At 60.8% G+C, this 20511-nt stretch overlaps 2 protein-coding genes across 2 annotated transcripts; both read right to left on the reverse strand.

Annotated features, from left to right (window-relative positions):
* Nucleotides 1-3077: 3077 nt before the first annotated feature.
* Nucleotides 3078-5944, reverse strand: LOC125333340 (serine/threonine-protein kinase pim-1-like; the record flags this gene model as incomplete). Its single annotated transcript, XM_048319203.1, has 6 exons — nucleotides 3078-3173; nucleotides 3401-3550; nucleotides 3808-3984; nucleotides 4621-4987; nucleotides 5211-5261; nucleotides 5390-5944. Coding segments are annotated over 5 exons (1257 nt in total), but the record flags the coding sequence as incomplete, so codon positions are not given.
* A 5216-nt stretch (nucleotides 5945-11160) lies between these two features.
* LOC125333341 (serine/threonine-protein kinase pim-1-like) lies at nucleotides 11161-18990 on the reverse strand. Its single transcript, XM_048319204.1, has 9 exons — nucleotides 18975-18990; nucleotides 18526-18649; nucleotides 15030-15467; nucleotides 14122-14368; nucleotides 13943-13993; nucleotides 13353-13719; nucleotides 12540-12716; nucleotides 12133-12282; nucleotides 11161-11905 (listed from the first exon to the last, which is right to left on the reverse strand). The coding sequence occupies exons 1-8, from the start codon at nucleotides 18988-18990 to the stop codon at nucleotides 12176-12178; spliced, it is 1527 nt and encodes a 508-aa protein (XP_048175161.1). The 3' UTR covers nucleotides 11161-11905; nucleotides 12133-12175.
* Between the last annotated feature and the right edge of the window lie 1521 nt (nucleotides 18991-20511).

The following is a 20511-nucleotide window of genomic DNA, read 5'->3' on the forward strand; positions in this document are numbered from 1 at the left end:
ACAAAAAGACTGACTTCGCTGTCGTGAAAGCACCGTGGATAGGCCTGCTTGAAAGCGGCAGTTGCAGTTTGGCTGAAAAATGCAGGTGGCAGCCGGAAGGGGTGCCACAGCAGCCGTGGGGTCCAATTCACAAGGCAGAGGCAACAGCAGCCTCCTGACGGCGCATCACGGTGAATGAAAGGGTGCAGAAACCCGATCATTTCTTTCTCTGAAGTTTGCTTCGGGAATGTACAGGCAGGCTCTGAGGAACCAGGGCTGTTTGTGGGGGAGTGTTGTTGTGATCAAGAGATTCAATTAGAAAAAGAAGGTGTTACGCATTTTGAGTCTTGACTTCAGTGCTTAGTCAGAAAGACCCAGTAGAGTAAGAAAACACCGGGAACTTGCAACTGGGAGAACACAGAGCGTTTAGTTAGAAAGCAAGGACTATTCAGTCAAGGCAGGAGAGATGGAACAAAGTTTTTAAAAATGTAACAAGTAGCAGGTGCACAATAGTTTGCAGAAAGAAGTATTACACAAGCATTTATCTTTGGGAGAAAAGTCTGATGTTGCTGTTAGGGACTTGATCACGACTATTATTGGTTAGCAAGCTTATTAACAATTTTACTATTGGCTATCCAGGCTCACACTATTCTAACCCGATGGTGAAAAGATTATAAAAGCTATCGACACTTTTAATAAACGTCTCTGGTTATAGCCCGACTGGCGACCGCATTTCTTTGATGCGTTGCACAAGCAACGTGACTGACACTTTCGCTCTCCGTGCTCGTTCCGCAGCCACGGGTACAAAGACATTATGGGAACCCTTGTGCAGACAGAGCCTTCTATCCCTGCAGAACGCAGCGCGGCGGGTGGGGGCGGTTGGCGGGCAGCGAGCCCCGGGCAGCAGGCGAGATCCGGCTCCGCACCTGCCGGGCCCTGCTAAGGCTCAATGCCGGCTCCTCTGCAACAGCAAAGACCTTGAGCCTTGTCACTGCCCAGAGGGGCAGTGCTGGCCCGGCCGCACAGCTCGTTTTCCCCACAACTTGCAGGAGGTGAGAAGGCAACACTTGCAAACACTGACTGCGAGCCGCAGCGCCGGCTGCGCACCATTAACCTCAGCTCTGGGACCACTGTCTGCCCCAAGCTCCGGGGGATGCGGTGGGAGCCCGGCTGGGCTCTGCCCTGGGGCCATCCTCCAGTGACAGCTGCAAACAGGGAGCATTTAGTTGCCACCAAGAGCCCAGCCACGCGTGGAGGGGAGCTGGTGCAGGTGCGGCCTGCGCTGTTGCCTGCTGTGCTCTGGGGCTGCTGCTCCCCGCAGAGGGAACTGCACTGGCGTGCCAGAGGAGACAAAGAAGCTTCAGCTTAAGCCGAACTGAGCTGGGTGGCTGGGCTGGCAGGAGTGGGGAGGGTCAAGGGCATTCACAGAGCTCATCCTGCTGCAAGGACGAGGAAAAGTGGCAGTGGGAAGCTAACAGTGAGGAGAGCTGAGGCCTGGAGGGCAGCTCTTGAATGACACTCAGGTCTCGCCGGACCTCTGAGACATTGCTGTTCTTCTGCCAGTGACAGGATGAGTCCCTAAACCTGGGGCTCGCTCCTCCTCCTCGTGGTCAGGGGCATCAAGGAAGGCTACAGTGCGACAGAGACCGCCCTGAGCTGGCAACTCACTGGGGGAAAAGAGGGAGGGAGCACTTGTGAACTAAAGGGCAGGTGGGGCAGAGAACTGTTCAGAGAAGGGCTGAGCTAAAGCTTGAGCAAGCTGAGAAACGTCATTTGGGGTCATCCCACATTGATTTCATTTCACAAGTTATTGAACAAGTTTATTTGGGGCGGGGGGGGTGTCATGTTTTCCCCTGGAGGCGTGCACTCTGCAGGCTTGAGCTGCGTTGCCGAAATGCTCGGGCACGTCTCTGCTGCAGCTCACACCGGTTCTTCTTTGGCTTCTTCCGGCCCGGTGCTGAGCCGCAGCAGAGCCCTGGCGGAGCCCAGAGCAGCCTCAGCATCCACAGAGCCCGGCTGCAAGGAGAGAAAGCAGAAACCGCCCGTCACGTGAAGGCTGCTGTCCCCCTTGTCTCAGCCGCCCGCGGTGCCCAGGCCGTGCTGGCCGTGCTCAGAGCGGTGCCCGAAGCCGCCCGTCCCTGCTGCCTTTGGCAGGAGAGCAGGATGGCAGGACACGTGCCACCACCCGCAGCCAGCCGTGGCAGATCCACCTCCTCAGCAGCTGCCCAGAGCGGGATGCTCCTGTGCTCGCTGCCATCTCCCAAAAGCCCTTATCCCACCCGTGCCAAGAAGACGGGGACCCACCGCACGCCACCCGCCGCCGGAAGAAAAGCTGCTCCCAAGCGATGTCCTCGGCCTTCTCCAAGGCCACGTCCCATCCACGCCGCAGCTGGTCCCAAGCACTTCCCGATCCAGACTGGACACCACCTACAACGCTTCCTCGAAGAAAAACAAACAACAAATTAATGAAAAGGGATTACAGACCAAAAGGAGAAACAAGAAAAAAGGTCAAAAATCTTCTCTCTGTCGGGGGCCTGAGGAAGGCCCAACCTTCCCTACATGCTGGGGAAAAACCCACCCACGGGCGAGGGAAGCCCACGCTTTCTCCCTTCCCCCCTGCACTGCCCCCCAACAGGCACGGCGAGCCCGAAGCAAACAAGGGGAGTGGAGCAGCCCGAGCCCTTCCTTTCCCGCAAAACAAAGCAGCCCGTGCACAGCTCCTGGAGCGCCACCTCTGCTCCTGCCATGGGGGCTTGTTTGTGTCGGGCTGGCTGCCCCAGCCCCAGCCCCAGCCCCAGCCCGGGGAACAGTGGGTGGTGGGGGCTGTTGGCAGGGCCAGGGGCCGACTCCCATTTCGTAAGCACCCCAGCCCATCCCGCCCGCCCCGCCGAAAAGCAGCTTGGCAGCCGGCTGAAGAATTAGTTGCATCCGCCCCAGCAAAGGGGGGAACCTTTGCTTCCCGGCCAGGCCGTGCAATGCCCAAATCTGGGAGCATCCCCCTGGGTGTGGACTCATCTGTAAATTCGCTGTGGAGCCTGGCTTTGAAGAAGGTGCCAGAATCAAAGCCCATCATCTTCAGCTTGCCGGTGGCCAGGTCGAGGAAGAGCTCGTCATCCTTGACGTCGTCCTCCATGTCTCCAGACGCAGCAGCCCCACCTGGCACAGCTTCTCCAGGGGCTCCTTCTTCCCTGCGGCTGAGAGCAGGCTGTCAGTGCCCCGCCCAGGGCCCCGGCTGTCAGTGAAGCAGGACAAGCAAAAGCAGCTTGCACGGCGGCCACCAGTGCTGGGAAGAGCAGCTCAGCTCCAGCACAAGGGCTGCGTGTTCCCATCTGACGACCCCTGCGCAGCGATACAGGCAGGGCAAAAAAGCCTGCGTTTCTTAGCTTCTTCTTGCCAAGGCACGTGTGGAGCTGTAACTTACCGGCTCCCTGGATCAAAGTGTGCCTGTGGCTCTCTCCCTTCTTCTACGGATGGTGAATATCCTGCAGCCAAGGATCACACGACAGGTCTTCTAATGAGGGCCTGTCCAAGGAGTGCAGGGACAGACACCATCTGATGAGTTCCTTGCAGTCTGCGGGGAGAAACCAGAAAGCGCCGGTCAGTTGCAGAAGGCTCCTGTCCGCTTTGCCCCACTATTGCCATGCCCAGGCCATGCCATGGCGGCTCCAAGCTGTGCCTGAACTTTCCCATCCATTCTTTGTTTTGGAGGAGAGCAGGAGAGCGGGGCATGTGCCACCTCCTCGGCAGCTGCCAGAGCGGGATGCTCGTGAGCCCGCTGCTGTCTCCCAGCACCGCTATTCCCCCCGTGCCGCAGAGATGAGCATCCACCTTGAGAGAGCCGTTGTGGGAGCGACAGCTGGCCCCAGCTGATGTTCCGGCCCTTCGGGAACGGGTGCTGCCCGCAGACCATCTGGTGCAGCACGATGCCCAGGGACCAGACGGTAGCTGCCTCGCCGTAGTACCAGCCAAAGTGGTTCCATTCCGGGGGGCTGTACGATGGTGTTCCTACGGAATAGAGAGGCAGTTCATTAGGGGGATGCTGCCTGCTCCCGGAGCCTCGCCCCAGCATCCCTGGGCACGCGGGGGCCGCACCAGTGGCACGCGGCGTGACCCGCTGCCCTCTCGCCAGCGCCTGTGACTTGCGGACAAACTGTGGGTTGTAAAAGAAGCCACCGGTGTCGCAAGAGGGCAGCGGAAGCCCTGGCAAGGCCCGAGCATTCCACGCAAAGGGAAAACCCGCTCAGTGCCGGGGGGGAAAAACCATGCCTTCACCCTGCCTGCCTGCATTGCCCCAAAAAACATTCTGAAGCCAAGGCAAACCAGGCAAGCTGAGCAGTCCAAGCCCTTTCTCGCCTGCACACCAAACCGGCGGGTGCACAGCTTCTGGCCCCACCCTCTCTGCTACCCCCACCCACGGGTGTGTTTTTGTCACGCTGGCTGCCCCAGCCCCAGCGCCAGTCCTGGGCAGAGTGGCTGGCGAAGGCTGCCAGCAGCGCTGGAAGATGGCCCCCTGGCCACCCACACTCAAAAGCAACTGGGCTGAACACTCGGTCCTGGCATCAAAAGGGAGAATCCCCGCTGCCACAGCCAGGCTGGGCCGCGAGATGCCGGCACCGGGAGCCTACCCCGGCGGGGACTCACCTGCAAAGCGGGTGTAGGCTGTGTCTTGCAGGTGGGTGCCGCAGCCAAAGTCAATCAATTTGGCCTGGCCGGTGGCCAGGTCAACCAGGATGTTCTCTGGTTTCAGGTCCCTGTGAAGGACCCCGCAGCTGGTGCAGTGCCGCACGGCCTCCAGGACCTGGCGGAAGAGCTCCCGTGCCACCTCCTCTGACAGGAAGCCCCGCTCTCGAATAAAACGAAGCAGGTCCTGAGAGTGCTCCGGCCGCTCCATCACCAGCACCACGTTGTTGGGGAGCTCGAGCCACTCGAGGAGCTGCACCACACCAGGGAAGCCGGTGGACACCTTGTCCAGCAGCACGACCTCGAGTGGTGCGCTGGTGCCGTTGGGCTGCGGGAGGAGCACGATGCCGTCAGTGGGGCTGATGCCGTGCCAGGGCTCGGGAAGGCCCTCGCCCAGCCCGGGATGCTCTGCGCCCTCCGCTGCCCCCACGCCCGCTCTCCCCCGAGGCGTCCTGCCGCCTTCCACCCTCCCGGGCCTCGGCTTATCCCCGCCCGTCACGCCCCGGCTTCTCCCGCTGCCCACCACCCCCCTCCTCCCCCCGCTCACTCACCAGCTCGCCCCAATGACGGATGCGGTTCCGTGGCACCCGTTTGATGGCCACCTGCAAGCCAAGGGAAGCAGCGGGTTGAGCTCGCCGCCCGCCCTGCCGAGCCCCATCCTCCTTCTCCTGCGCCCTCCTCCTCCTCCGCCCCCCCTCCTCCTGCGCCCGCCGCCGGCCCCGCCACTCACCGGGGCGCCGTCCGAGAGCCGCGTCGCCGCGAACACGCTGCCGAAGCCGCCGCGCCCCAGCAGCGAGCCCACCCGGTAGCGCTCCGTCAGGCCCTGCTGCGCCTTCCCTGCCGGCGACACGCGGCTGTCAGCGCTCGGCCCGGCTCCAGAAACGGCCCGCGGCCGCTCCTCAACCGCCCCGGGCCGGGTATCCCCAGATGTTGCCTCTTTCGAAGGGGACACCGGCAGCTCGGGGGCGGGGGCCGCGCTGCCGAGGGGAAGAGCTCGGACCGGGGAAGACGCCGCGGACGCGGCGGGAGCGGTCGCGCCGTCTGTGTCCGCGGCGGGTCCCGGGAGGAGCCGGGGCCGGGGCCGGGGCCGGGGCCGGGGCCGGGGCCGGGGCCGGGGCCGGAGTCGGAGTCGGAGGCGGGCCTGGGGCCGGGGCCGGAGTCGGACCAGCCGGAGCCAGAGGCTGGCAATGCTGCCCAAGAGGCAGGCACTGATGCCCGCCCAGCAGCGCCACCGCCAGTACGGCAAGAGCCGGGCGGAGGCGAGACCGCGGCGGGACGCCCGGGGGCGGGGAGGGCGCAGCCCCGCCCGGGGCCGCGGGCGGGCCGGGCGCATGGCCCGGCCTGGCATGGGGAGAGGGAGGCCGCGGAAGGGGCGGAGGGGGTGGAGCACTGAAGGGAGAGCGGGACAGGGGATGCGGGACGCTGGGAGAAGGAGAGGAGGAGCAGGAGAAGGAACGCGGAGGCTCTGGAGAACCGCTGCTTTTGTGTTGCTCTTCTGCTGCTGCCGCTGCTGCCGCTGCCGCCGCTGCCGCTGAAGCGCTGGGAGCGTTTGTCCGCGTGTCCGTGTGTCTGTTGCCCGGGTGTCCGTTTTTCCGCCGCGCGCCCCGCGGCCGAGCCCCGCGCGCCCCGGGCCAGCACGGGCCGCTGCGCTCCGGGGCCGAAGCGGAGTCACGGAGCATCTCTTCCTCCCGCAGCCGCGCCACACGCACCGTCTTGTTTAGCTTCCTCTTCACCAGATTGTAACTCTTCCTTGCGGCAGTCTTGCAACTTGCCCCTGCTGCTCGCTCGCCCCGCGCCGCGGTCTCTTGCTCACGAGCAAGCAAAGCGCTGTCCGCACTTTTTGCCTGGAGCAGAGCAAAGTGCTGAATGAGGCGCCTGCCAGCGCCAGGCGGAGCCAGCCCCGTGGGAGGGCAGAGCAGGACGTGAGGAGGGAGACGTGCGGCCCCTGCGGGGCGCAGCGCTGCTCCCCGGCCGCTCGGCGTGGGCAGTGGGAGCGGCGGGGCCGTGCCCGGCGCGGTGCCCTCGTCGCCAGGGCTGTTGCTATTTTCTTGTCCGGTTCCAGGTGAAAATCGGAGACTGCCGATAGGAGGATTCAAGGAAAAGAATGGAAACACTCTTTTTGCCGAGTTCTGATGCCAGTCCAATAGAGCAGCTCAGCTCTCAGCTGTCTGCCTCCTCCCTGCCAATCCAGCACTTTCAGCCGGGAGCAAAGGCCCTCTCTGCAAAGAAACTGCAGGCTGGTTTCCTTCTCCTGCTGTTCATTGACACAGGTAGAAAAGCAGACTAGTTTGGATGCTGAGTCTGTCCAAACAGACAGTGAACTTTGCCATGTGAAGCCAAGACACGGAGTCTTGAGCCCTGCGACAGTGTCATGGGAATCACCTTTGTTGCTTCTGCTGTCTATTGTCACTGCTGAGGGTGCAGTCCCATGGGAGCACATGCCCTGTCTCTAGAAGCCAGAGCCGAGCAATGCACTGGGCTCTAAAATCTTCCGTTGGCAGGCTTCTGGTGTCTCCAGCATTGCTTTCAAAGCCAAACAGGGAGAAGGCAAACTGTGTGTAGCTAATGATACTGTAGAGTGTCTCAAACTTGCTAAGTCCTAGGTCTTCTAGGTAAGATCAGTTTGGAATGACGGTGGGGTAGAACTAGTGCAAGACAGAAAAGGGGAGCCTAGAAGGGAAGCAATTAATAGTATACGGGAACATCTTGGGCTGTTTCTTTCCGTTTGCATGTCACTTCTGGGAAGCTGTTTTGCTTTTGCAAGAATCTTGCCCACAGTGATGTCTGCTCTTTCCAAGACCCTTTCCTGGAGACCTTGCTCGAGCTCCTGTCACAAGATGTGCCATCACGTGCAGCTTCTCTTGGCTTGCCACACTGTGCGTGCAGCACGACTCTTGCAGCAAAGCCGGACCAAGGTTTTGAGAGCTTGACAACTTGTCCTTTCTCCTCCTGGTGGGCTAGCGAGTTGTGCGGTGGGTAAGGTTTCCGTCGTTACTGTTCTAGGCTAAGGAAACAGGAGGAGGGGGTAGCAGCAGTTGTTAGGCTGGCTGAATGGAGAGAAAGAATCTCCGGAGCCTGCAGCCAGAAGTGGAGAGCTGTGGGCTAATCCTTCCAAGCTCTCAGTGGACATCTTGCAAGTGACCTGGAACGTGAGAATGGTCTGACAGAGGCGGTTGGTTTCTGAGTTCAGCGTAGATGCTTGCACATCTGGTGCGTTGGTGCGCAAATCAAGAGTACAATCGGTTCATGGGAAGCACCAGAAGAAGCTGGAGCTCTCCGAGCAGACGACTGAAAGAATCTGCAAAGGAGAAATGTGGGAAATGACTTGGTGTACCTTGCCTGGAAGAAGGGTAGTTTTTTCTAATAATTCCTAATCCGTTCCCTTGGCTTTTGACTTTCTTAACAAGGCCGTTTGCATCCCCGATTCAGCACGAAGCCAGAGGCCCGGGCTTACGGAAGCGCGCCAAAGATTCCTCCGCAGTGACGCTCAGGTGGAAAGAGGAGCGGGGCGCCTGAGCAGCCTCCGGGGAAGCATCCCGCGAGGTGCAATTTGCGCCGTGCTGGGAGAGGAGGAGGGGGAGAAGGATGGGCCGTGCGTGGCAGCAGCAGCAAGTTTGGGCCGCAGGACATTGCGCCTGCGCCGCTGCCCCACAATGGGCGGGCGTGTCCCCGGGGCTGCGGCCCCGGCACCGCGTCCGCTGAGCTGCCGACGCTGCGGGAGCTCCCCGGGCTGGGCTGGGGTTCCCGCTGGGACTGGGCAGCAGGCTGTGCTCTCACTGTGGTCAGCAGCAGCGGCACGTACCTCTGGACATCCACGTCTCCTGCTGCTGGGAAGAAGCAATGAAGCGAGTGCAGAAGTTCTGCTTCCTCTTTCTCCCGGTGGAGTTTTTCGTTTCATTCCACACTCCAGAGGCAATTTCTGTGCTGGCCTCTGTCAGCTGATTCTATTTCAAGAGCACCAGCAACAGGGCTGCGTTTGAGCGCTGTGAATGTGGCCTGTATGGCTTTCATTCTCCTCGCCTTAGTGCTCAGGGGTGGTGGGCATTCCAGTATCTGCTGATCCTTATGCCTGCGACAAAAAGACTGACTTCGCTGTCGTGAAAGCACCATGGATAGGCCTGCTTGAAAGCGGCAGTTGCAGTTTGGCTGAAAAATGCAGGTGGCAGCCGGAAGGGGTGCCACAGCAGCCGTGGGGTCCAATTCACAAGGCAGAGGCAACAGCAGCCTCCTGACGGCGCATCACGGTGAATGAAAGGGTGCAGAAACCCGATCATTTCTTTCTCTGAAGTTTGCTTCGGGAATGTACAGGCAGGCTCTGAGGAACCAGGGCTGTTTGTGGGGGAGTGTTGTTGTGATCAAGAGATTCAATTAGAAAAAGAAGGTGTTACGCATTTTGAGTCTTGACTTCAGTGCTTAGTCAGAAAGACCCAGTAGAGTAAGAAAACACCGGGAACTTGCAACTGGGAGAACACAGAGCGTTTCGTTAGAAAGCAAGGACTATTCAGTCAAGGCAGGAGAGATGGAACAAAGTTTTTAAAAATGTAACAAGTAGCAGGTGCACAATAGTTTGCAGAAAGAAGTATTACACAAGCATTTATCTTTGGGAGAAAAGTCTGATGTTGCTGTTAGGGACTTGATCACGACTATTATTGGTTAGCAAGCTTATTAACAATTTTACTATTGGCTATCCAGGCTCACACTATTCTAACCCGATGGTGAAAAGATTATAAAAGCTATCGACACTTTTAATAAACGTCTCTGGTTATAGCCCGACTGGCGACCGCATTTCTTTGATGCGTTGCACAAGCAACGTGACTGACACTTTCGCTCTCCGTGCTCGTTCCGCAGCCACGGGTACAAAGACATTATGGGAACCCTTGTGCAGACAGAGCCTTCTATCCCTGCAGAACGCAGCGCGGCGGGTGGGGGCGGTTGGCGGGCAGCGAGCCCTGGGCAGCAGGCGAGATCCGGCTCCGCACCTGCCGGGCCCTGCTAAGGCTCAATGCCGGCTCCTCTGCAACAGCAAAGACCTTGAGCCTTGTCACTGCCCAGAGGGGCAGTGCTGGCCCGGCCGCACAGCTCGTTTTCCCCACAACTTGCAGGAGGTGAGAAGGCAACACTTGCAAACACTGACTGCGAGCCGCAGCGCCGGCTGCGCACCATTAACCTCAGCTCTGGGACCACTGTCTGCCCCAAGCTCCGGGGGATGCGGTGGGAGCCCGGCTGGGCTCTGCCCTGGGGCCATCCTCCAGTGACAGCTGCAAACAGGGAGCATTTAGTTGCCACCAAGAGCCCAGCCACGCGTGGAGGGGAGCTGGTGCAGGTGCGGCCTGCGCTGTTGCCTGCTGTGCTCTGGGGCTGCTGCTCCCCGCAGAGGGAACTGCACTGGCGTGCCAGAGGAGACAAAGAAGCTTCAGCTTAAGCCGAACTGAGCTGGGTGGCTGGGCTGGCAGGAGTGGGGAGGGTCAAGGGCATTCACAGAGCTCATCCTGCTGCAAGGACGAGGAAAAGTGGCAGTGGGAAGCTAACAGTGAGGAGAGCTGAGGCCTGGAGGGCAGCTCTTGAATGACACTCAGGTCTCACCGGACCTCTGAGACATTGCTGTTCTTCTGCCAGTGACAGGATGAGTCCCTAAACCTGGGGCTCGCTCCTCCTCCTCGTGGTCAGGGGCATCAAGGAAGGCTACAGTGCGACAGAGACCACCCTGAGCTGGCAACTCACTGGGGGAAAAGAGGGAGGGAGCACTTGTGAACTAAAGGGCAGGTGGGGCAGAGAACTGTTCAGAGAAGGGCTGAGCTAAAGCTTGAGCAAGCTGAGAAACGTCATTTGGGGTCATCCCACATTGATTTCATTTCACAAGTTATTGAACAAGTTTATTTGGGGCGGGGGGGTGTCATGTTTTCCCCTGGAGGCGTGCACTCTGCAGGCTTGAGCTGCATTGCCGAAATGCTCGGGCACGTCTCTGCTGCAGCTCACACCGGTTCTTCTTTGGCTTCTTCCGGCCCGGTGCTGAGCCGCAGCAGAGCCCTGGCGGAGCCCAGAGCAGCCTCAGCATCCACAGAGCCCGGCTGCAAGGAGAGAAAGCAGAAACCGCCCGTCACGTGAAGGCTGCTGTCCCCCTTGTCCCAGCCGCCCGCGGTGCCCAGGCCGTGCTGGCCGTGCTCAGAGCGGTGCCCGAAGCCGCCCGTCCCTGCTGCCTTTGGCAGGAGAGCAGGATGGCAGGACACGTGCCACCACCCGCAGCCAGCCGTGGCAGATCCACCTCCTCAGCAGCTGCCCAGAGCGGGATGCTCCTGTGCTCGCTGCCATCTCCCAAAAGCCCTTATCCCACCCGTGCCAAGAAGACGGGGACCCACCGCACGCCACCCGCCGCCGGAAGAAAAGCTGCTCCCAAGCGATGTCCTCGGCCTTCTCCAAGGCCACGTCCCATCCACGCCGCAGCTGGTCCCAAGCACTTCCCGATCCAGACTGGACACCACCTACAACGCTTCCTCGAAGAAAAACAAACAACAAATTAATGAAAAGGGATTACAGACCAAAAGGAGAAACAAGAAAAAAGGTCAAAAATCTTCTCTCTGTCGGGGGCCTGAGGAAGGCCCAACCTTCCCTACATGCTGGGGAAAAACCCACCCACGGGCGAGGGAAGCCCACGCTTTCTCCCTTCCCCCCTGCACTGCCCCCCAACAGGCACGGCGAGCCCGAAGCAAACAAGGGGAGTGGAGCAGCCCGAGCCCTTCCTTTCCCGCAAAACAAAGCAGCCCGTGCACAGCTCCTGGAGCGCCACCTCTGCTCCTGCCATGGGGGCTTGTTTGTGTCGGGCTGGCTGCCCCAGCCCCAGCCCCAGCCCCAGCCCGGGGAACAGTGGGTGGTGGGGGCTGTTGGCAGGGCCAGGGGCCGACTCCCATTTCGTAAGCACCCCAGCCCATCCCGCCCGCCCCGCCGAAAAGCAGCTTGGCAGCCGGCTGAAGAATTAGTTGCATCCGCCCCAGCAAAGGGGGGAACCTTTGCTTCCCGGCCAGGCCGTGCAATGCCCAAATCTGGGAGCATCCCCCTGGGTGTGGACTCATCTGTAAATTCGCTGTGGAGCCTGGCTTTGAAGAAGGTGCCAGAATCAAAGCCCATCATCTTCAGCTTGCCGGTGGCCAGGTCGAGGAAGAGCTCGTCATCCTTGACGTCGTCCTCCATGTCTCCAGACGCAGCAGCCCCACCTGGCACAGCTTCTCCAGGGGCTCCTTCTTCCCTGCGGCTGAGAGCAGGCTGTCAGTGCCCCGCCCAGGGCCCCGGCTGTCAGTGAAGCAGGACAAGCAAAAGCAGCTTGCACGGCGGCCACCAGTGCTGGGAAGAGCAGCTCAGCTCCAGCACAAGGGCTGCGTGTTCCCATCTGACGACCCCTGCGCAGCGATACAGGCAGGGCAAAAAAGCCTGCGTTTCTTGGCTTCTTCTTGCCAAGGCACGTGTGGAGCTGTAACTTACCGGCTCCCTGGATCAAAGTGTGCCTGTGGCTCTCTCCCTTCTTCTACGGATGGTGAATATCCTGCAGCCAAGGATCACACGACAGGTCTTCTAATGAGGGCCTGTCCAAGGAGTGCAGGGACAGACACCATCTGATGAGTTCCTTGCAGTCTGCGGGGAGAAACCAGAAAGCGCCGGTCAGTTGCAGAAGGCTCCTGTCCGCTTTGCCCCACTATTGCCATGCCCAGGCCATGCCATGGCGGCTCCAAGCTGTGCCTGAACTTTCCCATCCATTCTTTGTTTTGGAGGAGAGCAGGAGAGCGGGGCATGTGCCACCTCCTCGGCAGCTGCCAGAGCGGGATGCTCGTGAGCCTGCTGCTGTCTCCCAGCACCGCTATTCCCCCCGTGCCGCAGAGATGAGCATCCACCTTGAGAGAGCCGTTGTGGGAGCGACAGCTGGCCCCAGCTGATGTTCCGGCCCTTCGGGAACGGGTGCTGCCCGCAGACCATCTGGTGCAGCACGATGCCCAGGGACCAGACGGTAGCTGCCTCGCCGTAGTACCAGCCAAAGTGGTTCCATTCCGGGGGGCTGTATGATGGTGTTCCTACGGAATAGAGAGGCAGTTCATTAGGGGGATGCTGCCTGCTCCCGGAGCCTCGCCCCAGCATCCCTGGGCACGCGGGGGCCGCACCAGTGGCACGCGGCGTGACCCGCTGCCCTCTCGCCAGCGCCTGTGACTTGCGGACAAACTGTGGGTTGTAAAAGAAGCCACCGGTGTCGCAAGAGGGCAGCGGAAGCCCTGGCAAGGCCCGAGCATTCCACGCAAAGGGAAAACCCGCTCAGTGCCGGGGGGGAAAAACCATGCCTTCACCCTGCCTGCCTGCATTGCCCCAAAAAACATTCTGAAGCCAAGGCAAACCAGGCAAGCTGAGCAGTCCAAGCCCTTTCTCGCCTGCACACCAAACCGGCGGGTGCACAGCTTCTGGCCCCACCCTCTCTGCTACCCCCACCCACGGGTGTGTTTTTGTCACGCTGGCTGCCCCAGCCCCAGCGCCAGTCCTGGGCAGAGTGGCTGGCGAAGGCTGCCAGCAGCGCTGGAAGATGGCCCCCTGGCCACCCACACTCAAAAGCAACTGGGCTGAACACTCGGTCCTGGCATCAAAAGGGAGAATCCCCGCTGCCACAGCCAGGCTGGGCCGCGAGATGCCGGCACCGGGAGCCTACCCCGGCGGGGACTCACCTGCAAAGCGGGTGTAGGCTGTGTCTTGCAGGTGGGTGCCGCAGCCAAAGTCAATCAATTTGGCCTGGCCGGTGGCCAGGTCAACCAGGATGTTCTCTGGTTTCAGGTCCCTGTGAAGGACCCCGCAGCTGGTGCAGTGCCGCACGGCCTCCAGGACCTGGCGGAAGAGCTCCCGTGCCACCTCCTCTGACAGGAAGCCCCGCTCTCGAATAAAACGAAGCAGGTCCTGAGAGTGCTCCGGCCGCTCCATCACCAGCACCACGTTGTTGGGGAGCTCGAGCCACTCGAGGAGCTGCACCACACCAGGGAAGCCGGTGGACACCTTGTCCAGCAGCACGACCTCGAGTGGTGCGCTGGTGCCGTTGGGCTGCGGGAGGAGCACGATGCCGTCAGTGGGGCTGATGCCGTGCCAGGGCTCGGGAAGGCCCTCGCCCAGCCCGGGATGCTCTGCGCCCTCCGCTGCCCCCACGCCCGCTCTCCCCCGAGGCGTCCTGCCGCCTTCCACCCTCCCGGGCCTCGGCTTATCCCCGCCCGTCACGCCCCGGCTTCTCCCGCTGCCCACCACCCCCCTCCTCCCCCCGCTCACTCACCAGCTCGCCCCAATGACGGATGCGGTTCCGTGGCACCCGTTTGATGGCCACCTGCAAGCCAAGGGAAGCAGCGGGTTGAGCTCGCCGCCCGCCCTGCCGAGCCCCATCCTCCTTCTCCTGCGCCCTCCTCCTCCTCCGCCCCCCCTCCTCCTGCGCCCGCCGCCGGCCCCGCCACTCACCGGGGCGCCGTCCGAGAGCCGCGTCGCCGCGAACACGCTGCCGAAGCCGCCGCGCCCCAGCAGCGAGCCCACCCGGTAGCGCTCCGTCAGGCCCTGCTGCGCCTTCCCTGCCGGCGACACGCGGCTGTCAGCGCTCGGCCCGGCTCCAGAAACGGCCCGCGGCCGCTCCTCAACCGCCCCGGGCCGGGTATCCCCAGATGTTGCCTCTTTCGAAGGGGACACCGGCAGCTCGGGGGCGGGGGCCGCGCTGCCGAGGGGAAGAGCTCGGACCGGGGAAGACGCCGCGGACGCGGCGGGAGCGGCCGCGCCGTCTGTGTCCGCGGCGGGTCCCGGGAGGAGCCGGGGCCGGGGCCGGGGCCGGGGCCGGGGCCGGGGCCGGGGCCGGAGTCGGAGTCGGAGGCGGGCCTGGGGCCGGGGCCGGGGCCGGAGTCGGACCAGCCGGAGCCAGAGGCTGGCAATGCTGCCCAAGAGGCAGGCACTGATGCCCGCCCAGCAGCGCCACCGCCAGTACGGCAAGAGCCGGGCGGAGGCGAGACCGCGGCGGGACGCCCGGGGGCGGGGAGGGCGCAGCCCCGCCCGGGGCCGCGGGCGGGCCGGGCGCATGGCCCGGCCTGGCATGGGGAGAGGGAGGCCGCGGAAGGGGCGGAGGGGGTGGAGCACTGAAGGGAGAGCGGGACAGGGGATGCGGGACGCTGGGAGAAGGAGAGGAGGAGCAGGAGAAGGAACGCGGAGGCTCTGGAGAACCGCTGCTTTTGTGTTGCTCTTCTGCTGCTGCCGCTGCTGCCGCTGCCGCCGCTGCCGCTGAAGCGCTGGGAGCGTTTGTCCGCGTGTCCGTGTGTCTGTTGCCCGGGTGTCCGTTTTTCCGCCGCGCGCCCCGCGGCCGAGCCCCGCGCGCCCCGGGCCAGCACGGGCCGCTGCGCTCCGGGGCCGAAGCGGAGTCACGGAGCATCTCTTCCTCCCGCAGCCGCGCCACACGCACCGTCTTGTTTAGCTTCCTCTTCACCAGATTGTAACTCTTCCTTGCGGCAGTCTTGCAACTTGCCCCTGCTGCTCGCTCGCCCCGCGCCGCGGTCTCTTGCTCACGAGCAAGCAAAGCGCTGTCCGCACTTTTTGCCTGGAGCAGAGCAAAGTGCTGAATGAGGCGCCTGCCAGCGCCAGGCGGAGCCAGCCCCGTGGGAGGGCAGAGCAGGACGTGAGGAGGGAGACGTGCGGCCCCTGCGGGGCGCAGCGCTGCTCCCCGGCCGCTCGGCGTGGGCAGTGGGAGCGGCGGGGCCGTGCCCGGCGCGGTGCCCTCGTCGCCAGGGCTGTTGCTATTTTCTTGTCCGGTTCCAGGTGAAAATCGGAGACTGCCGATAGGAGGATTCAAGGAAAAGAATGGAAACACTCTTTTTGCCGAGTTCTGATGCCAGTCCAATAGAGCAGCTCAGCTCTCAGCTGTCTGCCTCCTCCCTGCCAATCCAGCACTTTCAGCCGGGAGCAAAGGCCCTCTCTGCAAAGAAACTGCAGGCTGGTTTCCTTCTCCTGCTGTTCATTGACACAGGTAGAAAAGCAGACTAGTTTGGATGCTGAGTCTGTCCAAACAGACAGTGAACTTTGCCATGTGAAGCCAAGACACGGAGTCTTGAGCCCTGCGACAGTGTCATGGGAATCACCTTTGTTGCTTCTGCTGTCTATTGTCACTGCTGAGGGTGCAGTCCCATGGGAGCACATGCCCTGTCTCTAGAAGCCAGAGCCGAGCAATGCACTGGGCTCTAAAATCTTCCGTTGGCAGGCTTCTGGTGTCTCCAGCATTGCTTTCAAAGCCAAACAGGGAGAAGGCAAACTGTGTGTAGCTAATGATACTGTAGAGTGTCTCAAACTTGCTAAGTCCTAGGTCTTCTAGGTAAGATCAGTTTGGAATGACGGTGGGGTAGAACTAGTGCAAGACAGAAAAGGGGAGCCTAGAAGGGAAGCAATTAATAGTATACAGGAACATCTTGGGCTGTTTCTTTCCGTTTGCATGTCACTTCTGGGAAGCTGTTTTGCTTTTGCAAGAATCTTGCCCACAGTGATGTCTGCTCTTTCCAAGACCCTTTCCTGGAGACCTTGCTCGAGCTCCTGTCACAAGATGTGCCATCACGTGCAGCTTCTCTTGGCTTGCCACACTGTGCGTGCAGCACGACTCTTGCAGCAAAGCCGGACCAAGGTTTTGAGAGCTTGACAACTTGTCCTTTCTCCTCCTGGTGGGCTAGCGAGTTGTGCGGTGGGTAAGGTTTCCGTCGTTACTGTTCTAGGCTAAGGAAACAGGAGGAGGGGGTAGCAGCAGTTGTTAGGCTGGCTGAATGGAGAGAAAGAATCTCCGGAGCCTGCAGCCAGAAGTGGAGAGCTGTGGGCTAATCCTTCCAAGCTCTCAGTGGACATCTTGCAAGTGACCTGGAACGTGAGAATGGTCTGACAGAGGCGGTTGGTTTCTGAGTTCAGCGTAGATGCTTGCACATCTGGTGCGTTGGTGCGCAAATCAAGAGTACAATCGGTTCATGGGAAGCACCAGAAGAAGCTGGAGCTCTCCGAGCAGACGACTGAAAGAATCTGCAAAGGAGAAATGTGGGAAATGACTTGGTGTACCTTGCCTGGAAGAAGGGTAGTTTTTTCTAATAATTCCTAATCCGTTCCCTTGGCTTTTGACTTTCTTAACAAGGCCGTTTGCATCCCCGATTCAGCACGAAGCCAGAGGCCCGGGCTTACGGAAGCGCGCCAAAGATTCCTCCGCAGTGACGCTCAGGTGGAAAGAGGAGCGGGGCGCCTGAGCAGCCTCCGGGGAAGCATCCCGCGAGGTGCAATTTGCGCCGTGCTGGGAGAGGAGGAGGGGGAGAAGGATGGGCCGTGCGTGGCAGCAGCAGCAAGTTTGGGCCGCAGGACATTGCGCCTGCGCCGCTGCCCCACAATGGGCGGGCGTGTCCCCGGGGCTGCGGCCCCGGCACCGCGTCCGCTGAGCTGCCGACGCTGCGGGAGCTCCCCGGGCTGGGCTGGGGTTCCCGCTGGGACTGGGCAGCAGGCTGTGCTCTCACTGTGGTCAGCAGCAGCGGCACGTACCTCTGGACATCCACGTCTCCTGCTGCTGGGAAGAAGCAATGAAGCGAGTGCAGAAGTTCTGCTTCCTCTTTCTCCCGGTGGAGTTTTTCGTTTCATTCCACACTCCAGAGGCAATTTCTGTGCTGGCCTCTGTCAGCTGATTCTATTTCAAGAGCACCAGCAACAGGGCTGCGTTTGAGCGCTGTGAATGTGGCCTGTATGGCTTTCATTCTCCTCGCCTTAGTGCTCAGGGGTGGTGGGCATTCCAGTATCTGCTGATCCTTATGCCTGCGACAAAAAGACTGACTTCGCTGTCGTGAAAGCACCGTGGATAGGCCTGCTTGAAAGCGGCAGTTGCAGTTTGGCTGAAAAATGCAGGTGGCAGCCGGAAGGGGTGCCACAGCAGCCGTGGGGTCCAATTCACAAGGCAGAGGCAACAGCAGCCTCCTGACGGCGCATCACGGTGAATGAAAGGGTGCAGAAACCCGATCATTTCTTTCTCTGAAGTTTGCTTCGGGAATGTACAGGCAGGCTCTGAGGAACCAGGGCTGTTTGTGGGGGAGTGTTGTTGTGATCAAGAGATTCAATTAGAAAAAGAAGGTGTTACGCATTTTGAGTCTTGACTTCAGTGCTTAGTCAGAAAGACCCAGTAGAGTAAGAAAACACCGGGAACTTGCAACTGGGAGAACACAGAGCGTTTCGTTAGAAAGCAAGGACTATTCAGTCAAGGCAGGAGAGATGGAACAAAGTTTTTAAAAATGTAACAAGTAGCAGGTGCACAATAGTTTGCAGAAAGAAGTATTACACAAGCATTTATCTTTGGGAGAAAAGTCTGATGTTGCTGTTAGGGACTTGATCACGACTATTATTGGTTAGCAAGCTTATTAACAATTTTACTATTGGCTATCCAGGCTCACACTATTCTAACCCGATGGTGAAAAGATTATAAAAGCTATCGACACTTTTAATAAACGTCTCTGGTTATAGCCCGACTGGCGACCGCATTTCTTTGATGCGTTGCACAAGCAACGTGACTGACACTTTCGCTCTCCGTGCTCGTTCCGCAGCCACGGGTACAAAGACATTATGGGAACCCTTGTGCAGACAGAGCCTTCTATCCCTGCAGAACGCAGCGCGGCGGGTGGGGGCGGTTGGCGGGCAGCGAGCCCCGGGCAGCAGGCGAGATCCGGCTCCGCACCTGCCGGGCCCTGCTAAGGCTCAATGCCGGCTCCTCTGCAACAGCAAAGACCTTGAGCCTTGTCACTGCCCAGAGGGGCAGTGCTGGCCCGGCCGCACAGCTCGTTTTCCCCACAACTTGCAGGAGGTGAGAAGGCAACACTTGCAAACACTGACTGCGAGCCGCAGCGCCGGCTGCGCACCATTAACCTCAGCTCTGGGACCACTGTCTGCCCCAAGCTCCGGGGGATGCGGTGGGAGCCCGGCTGGGCTCTGCCCTGGGGCCATCCTCCAGTGACAGCTGCAAACAGGGAGCATTTAGTTGCCACCAAGAGCCCAGCCACGCGTGGAGGGGAGCTGGTGCAGGTGCGGCCTGCGCTGTTGCCTGCTGTGCTCTGGGGCTGCTGCTCCCCGCAGAGGGAACTGCACTGGCGTGCCAGAGGAGACAAAGAAGCTTCAGCTTAAGCCGAACTGAGCTGGGTGGCTGGGCTGGCAGGAGTGGGGAGGGTCAAGGGCATTCACAGAGCTCATCCTGCTGCAAGGACGAGGAAAAGTGGCAGTGGGAAGCTAACAGTGAGGAGAGCTGAGGCCTGGAGGGCAGCTCTTGAATGACACTCAGGTCTCACCGGACCTCTGAGACATTGCTGTTCTTCTGCCAGTGACAGGATGAGTCCCTAAACCTGGGGCTCGCTCCTCCTCCTCGTGGTCAGGGGCATCAAGGAAGGCTACAGTGCGACAGAGACCACCCTGAGCTGGCAACTCACTGGGGGAAAAGAGGGAGGGAGCACTTGTGAACTAAAGGGCAGGTGGGGCAGAGAACTGTTCAGAGAAGGGCTGAGCTAAAGCTTGAGCAAGCTGAGAAACGTCATTTGGGGTCATCCCACATTGATTTCATTTCACAAGTTATTGAACAAGTTTATTTGGGGCGGGGGGGGTGTCATGTTTTCCCCTGGAGGCGTGCACTCTGCAGGCTTGAGCTGCGTTGCCGAAATGCTCGGGCACGTCTCTGCTGCAGCTCACACCGGTTCTTCTTTGGCTTCTTCCGGCCCGGTGCTGAGCCGCAGCAGAGCCCTGGCGGAGCCCAGAGCAGCCTCAGCATCCACAGAGCCCGGCTGCAAGGAGAGAAAGCAGAAACCGCCCGTCACGTGAAGGCTGCTGTCCCCCTTGTCCCAGCCGCCCGCGGTGCCCAGGCCGTGCTGGCCGTGCTCAGAGCGGTGCCCGAAGCCGCCCGTCCCTGCTGCCTTTGGCAGGAGAGCAGGATGGCAGGACACGTGCCACCACCCGCAGCCAGCCGTGGCAGATCCACCTCCTCAGCAGCTGCCCAGAGCGGGATGCTCCTGTGCTCGCTGCCATCTCCCAAAAGCCCTTATCCCACCCGTGCCAAGAAGACGGGGACCCACCGCACGCCACCCGCCGCCGGAAGAAAAGCTGCTCCCAAGCGATGTCCTCGGCCTTCTCCAAGGCCACGTCCCATCCACGCCGCAGCTGGTCCCAAGCACTTCCCGATCCAGACTGGACACCACCTACAACGCTTCCTCGAAGAAAAACAAACAACAAATTAATGAAAAGGGATTACAGACCAAAAGGAGAAACAAGAAAAAAGGTCAAAAATCTTCTCTCTGTCGGGGGCCTGAGGAAGGCCCAACCTTCCCTACATGCTGGGGAAAAACCCACCCACGGGCGAGGGAAGCCCACGCTTTCTCCCTTCCCCCCTGCACTGCCCCCCAACAGGCACGGCGAGCCCGAAGCAAACAAGGGGAGTGGAGCAGCCCGAGCCCTTCCTTTCCCGCAAAACAAAGCAGCCCGTGCACAGCTCCTGGAGCGCCACCTCTGCTCCTGCCATGGGGGCTTGTTTGTGTCGGGCTGGCTGCCCCAGCCCCAGCCCCAGCCCCAGCCCGGGGAACAGTGGGTGGTGGGGGCTGTTGGCAGGGCCAGGGGCCGACTCCCATTTCGTAAGCACCCCAGCCCATCCCGCCCGCCCCGCCGAAAAGCAGCTTGGCAGCCGGCTGAAGAATTAGTTGCATCCGCCCCAGCAAAGGGGGGAACCTTTGCTTCCCGGCCAGGCCGTGCAATGCCCAAATCTGGGAGCATCCCCCTGGGTGTGGACTCATCTGTAAATTCGCTGTGGAGCCTGGCTTTGAAGAAGGTGCCAGAATCAAAGCC

This window comes from Corvus hawaiiensis, chromosome 14, assembly GCF_020740725.1.
Source record: "Corvus hawaiiensis isolate bCorHaw1 chromosome 14, bCorHaw1.pri.cur, whole genome shotgun sequence".
Classification (NCBI taxonomy): Eukaryota; Metazoa; Chordata; class Aves; order Passeriformes; family Corvidae; genus Corvus; species Corvus hawaiiensis.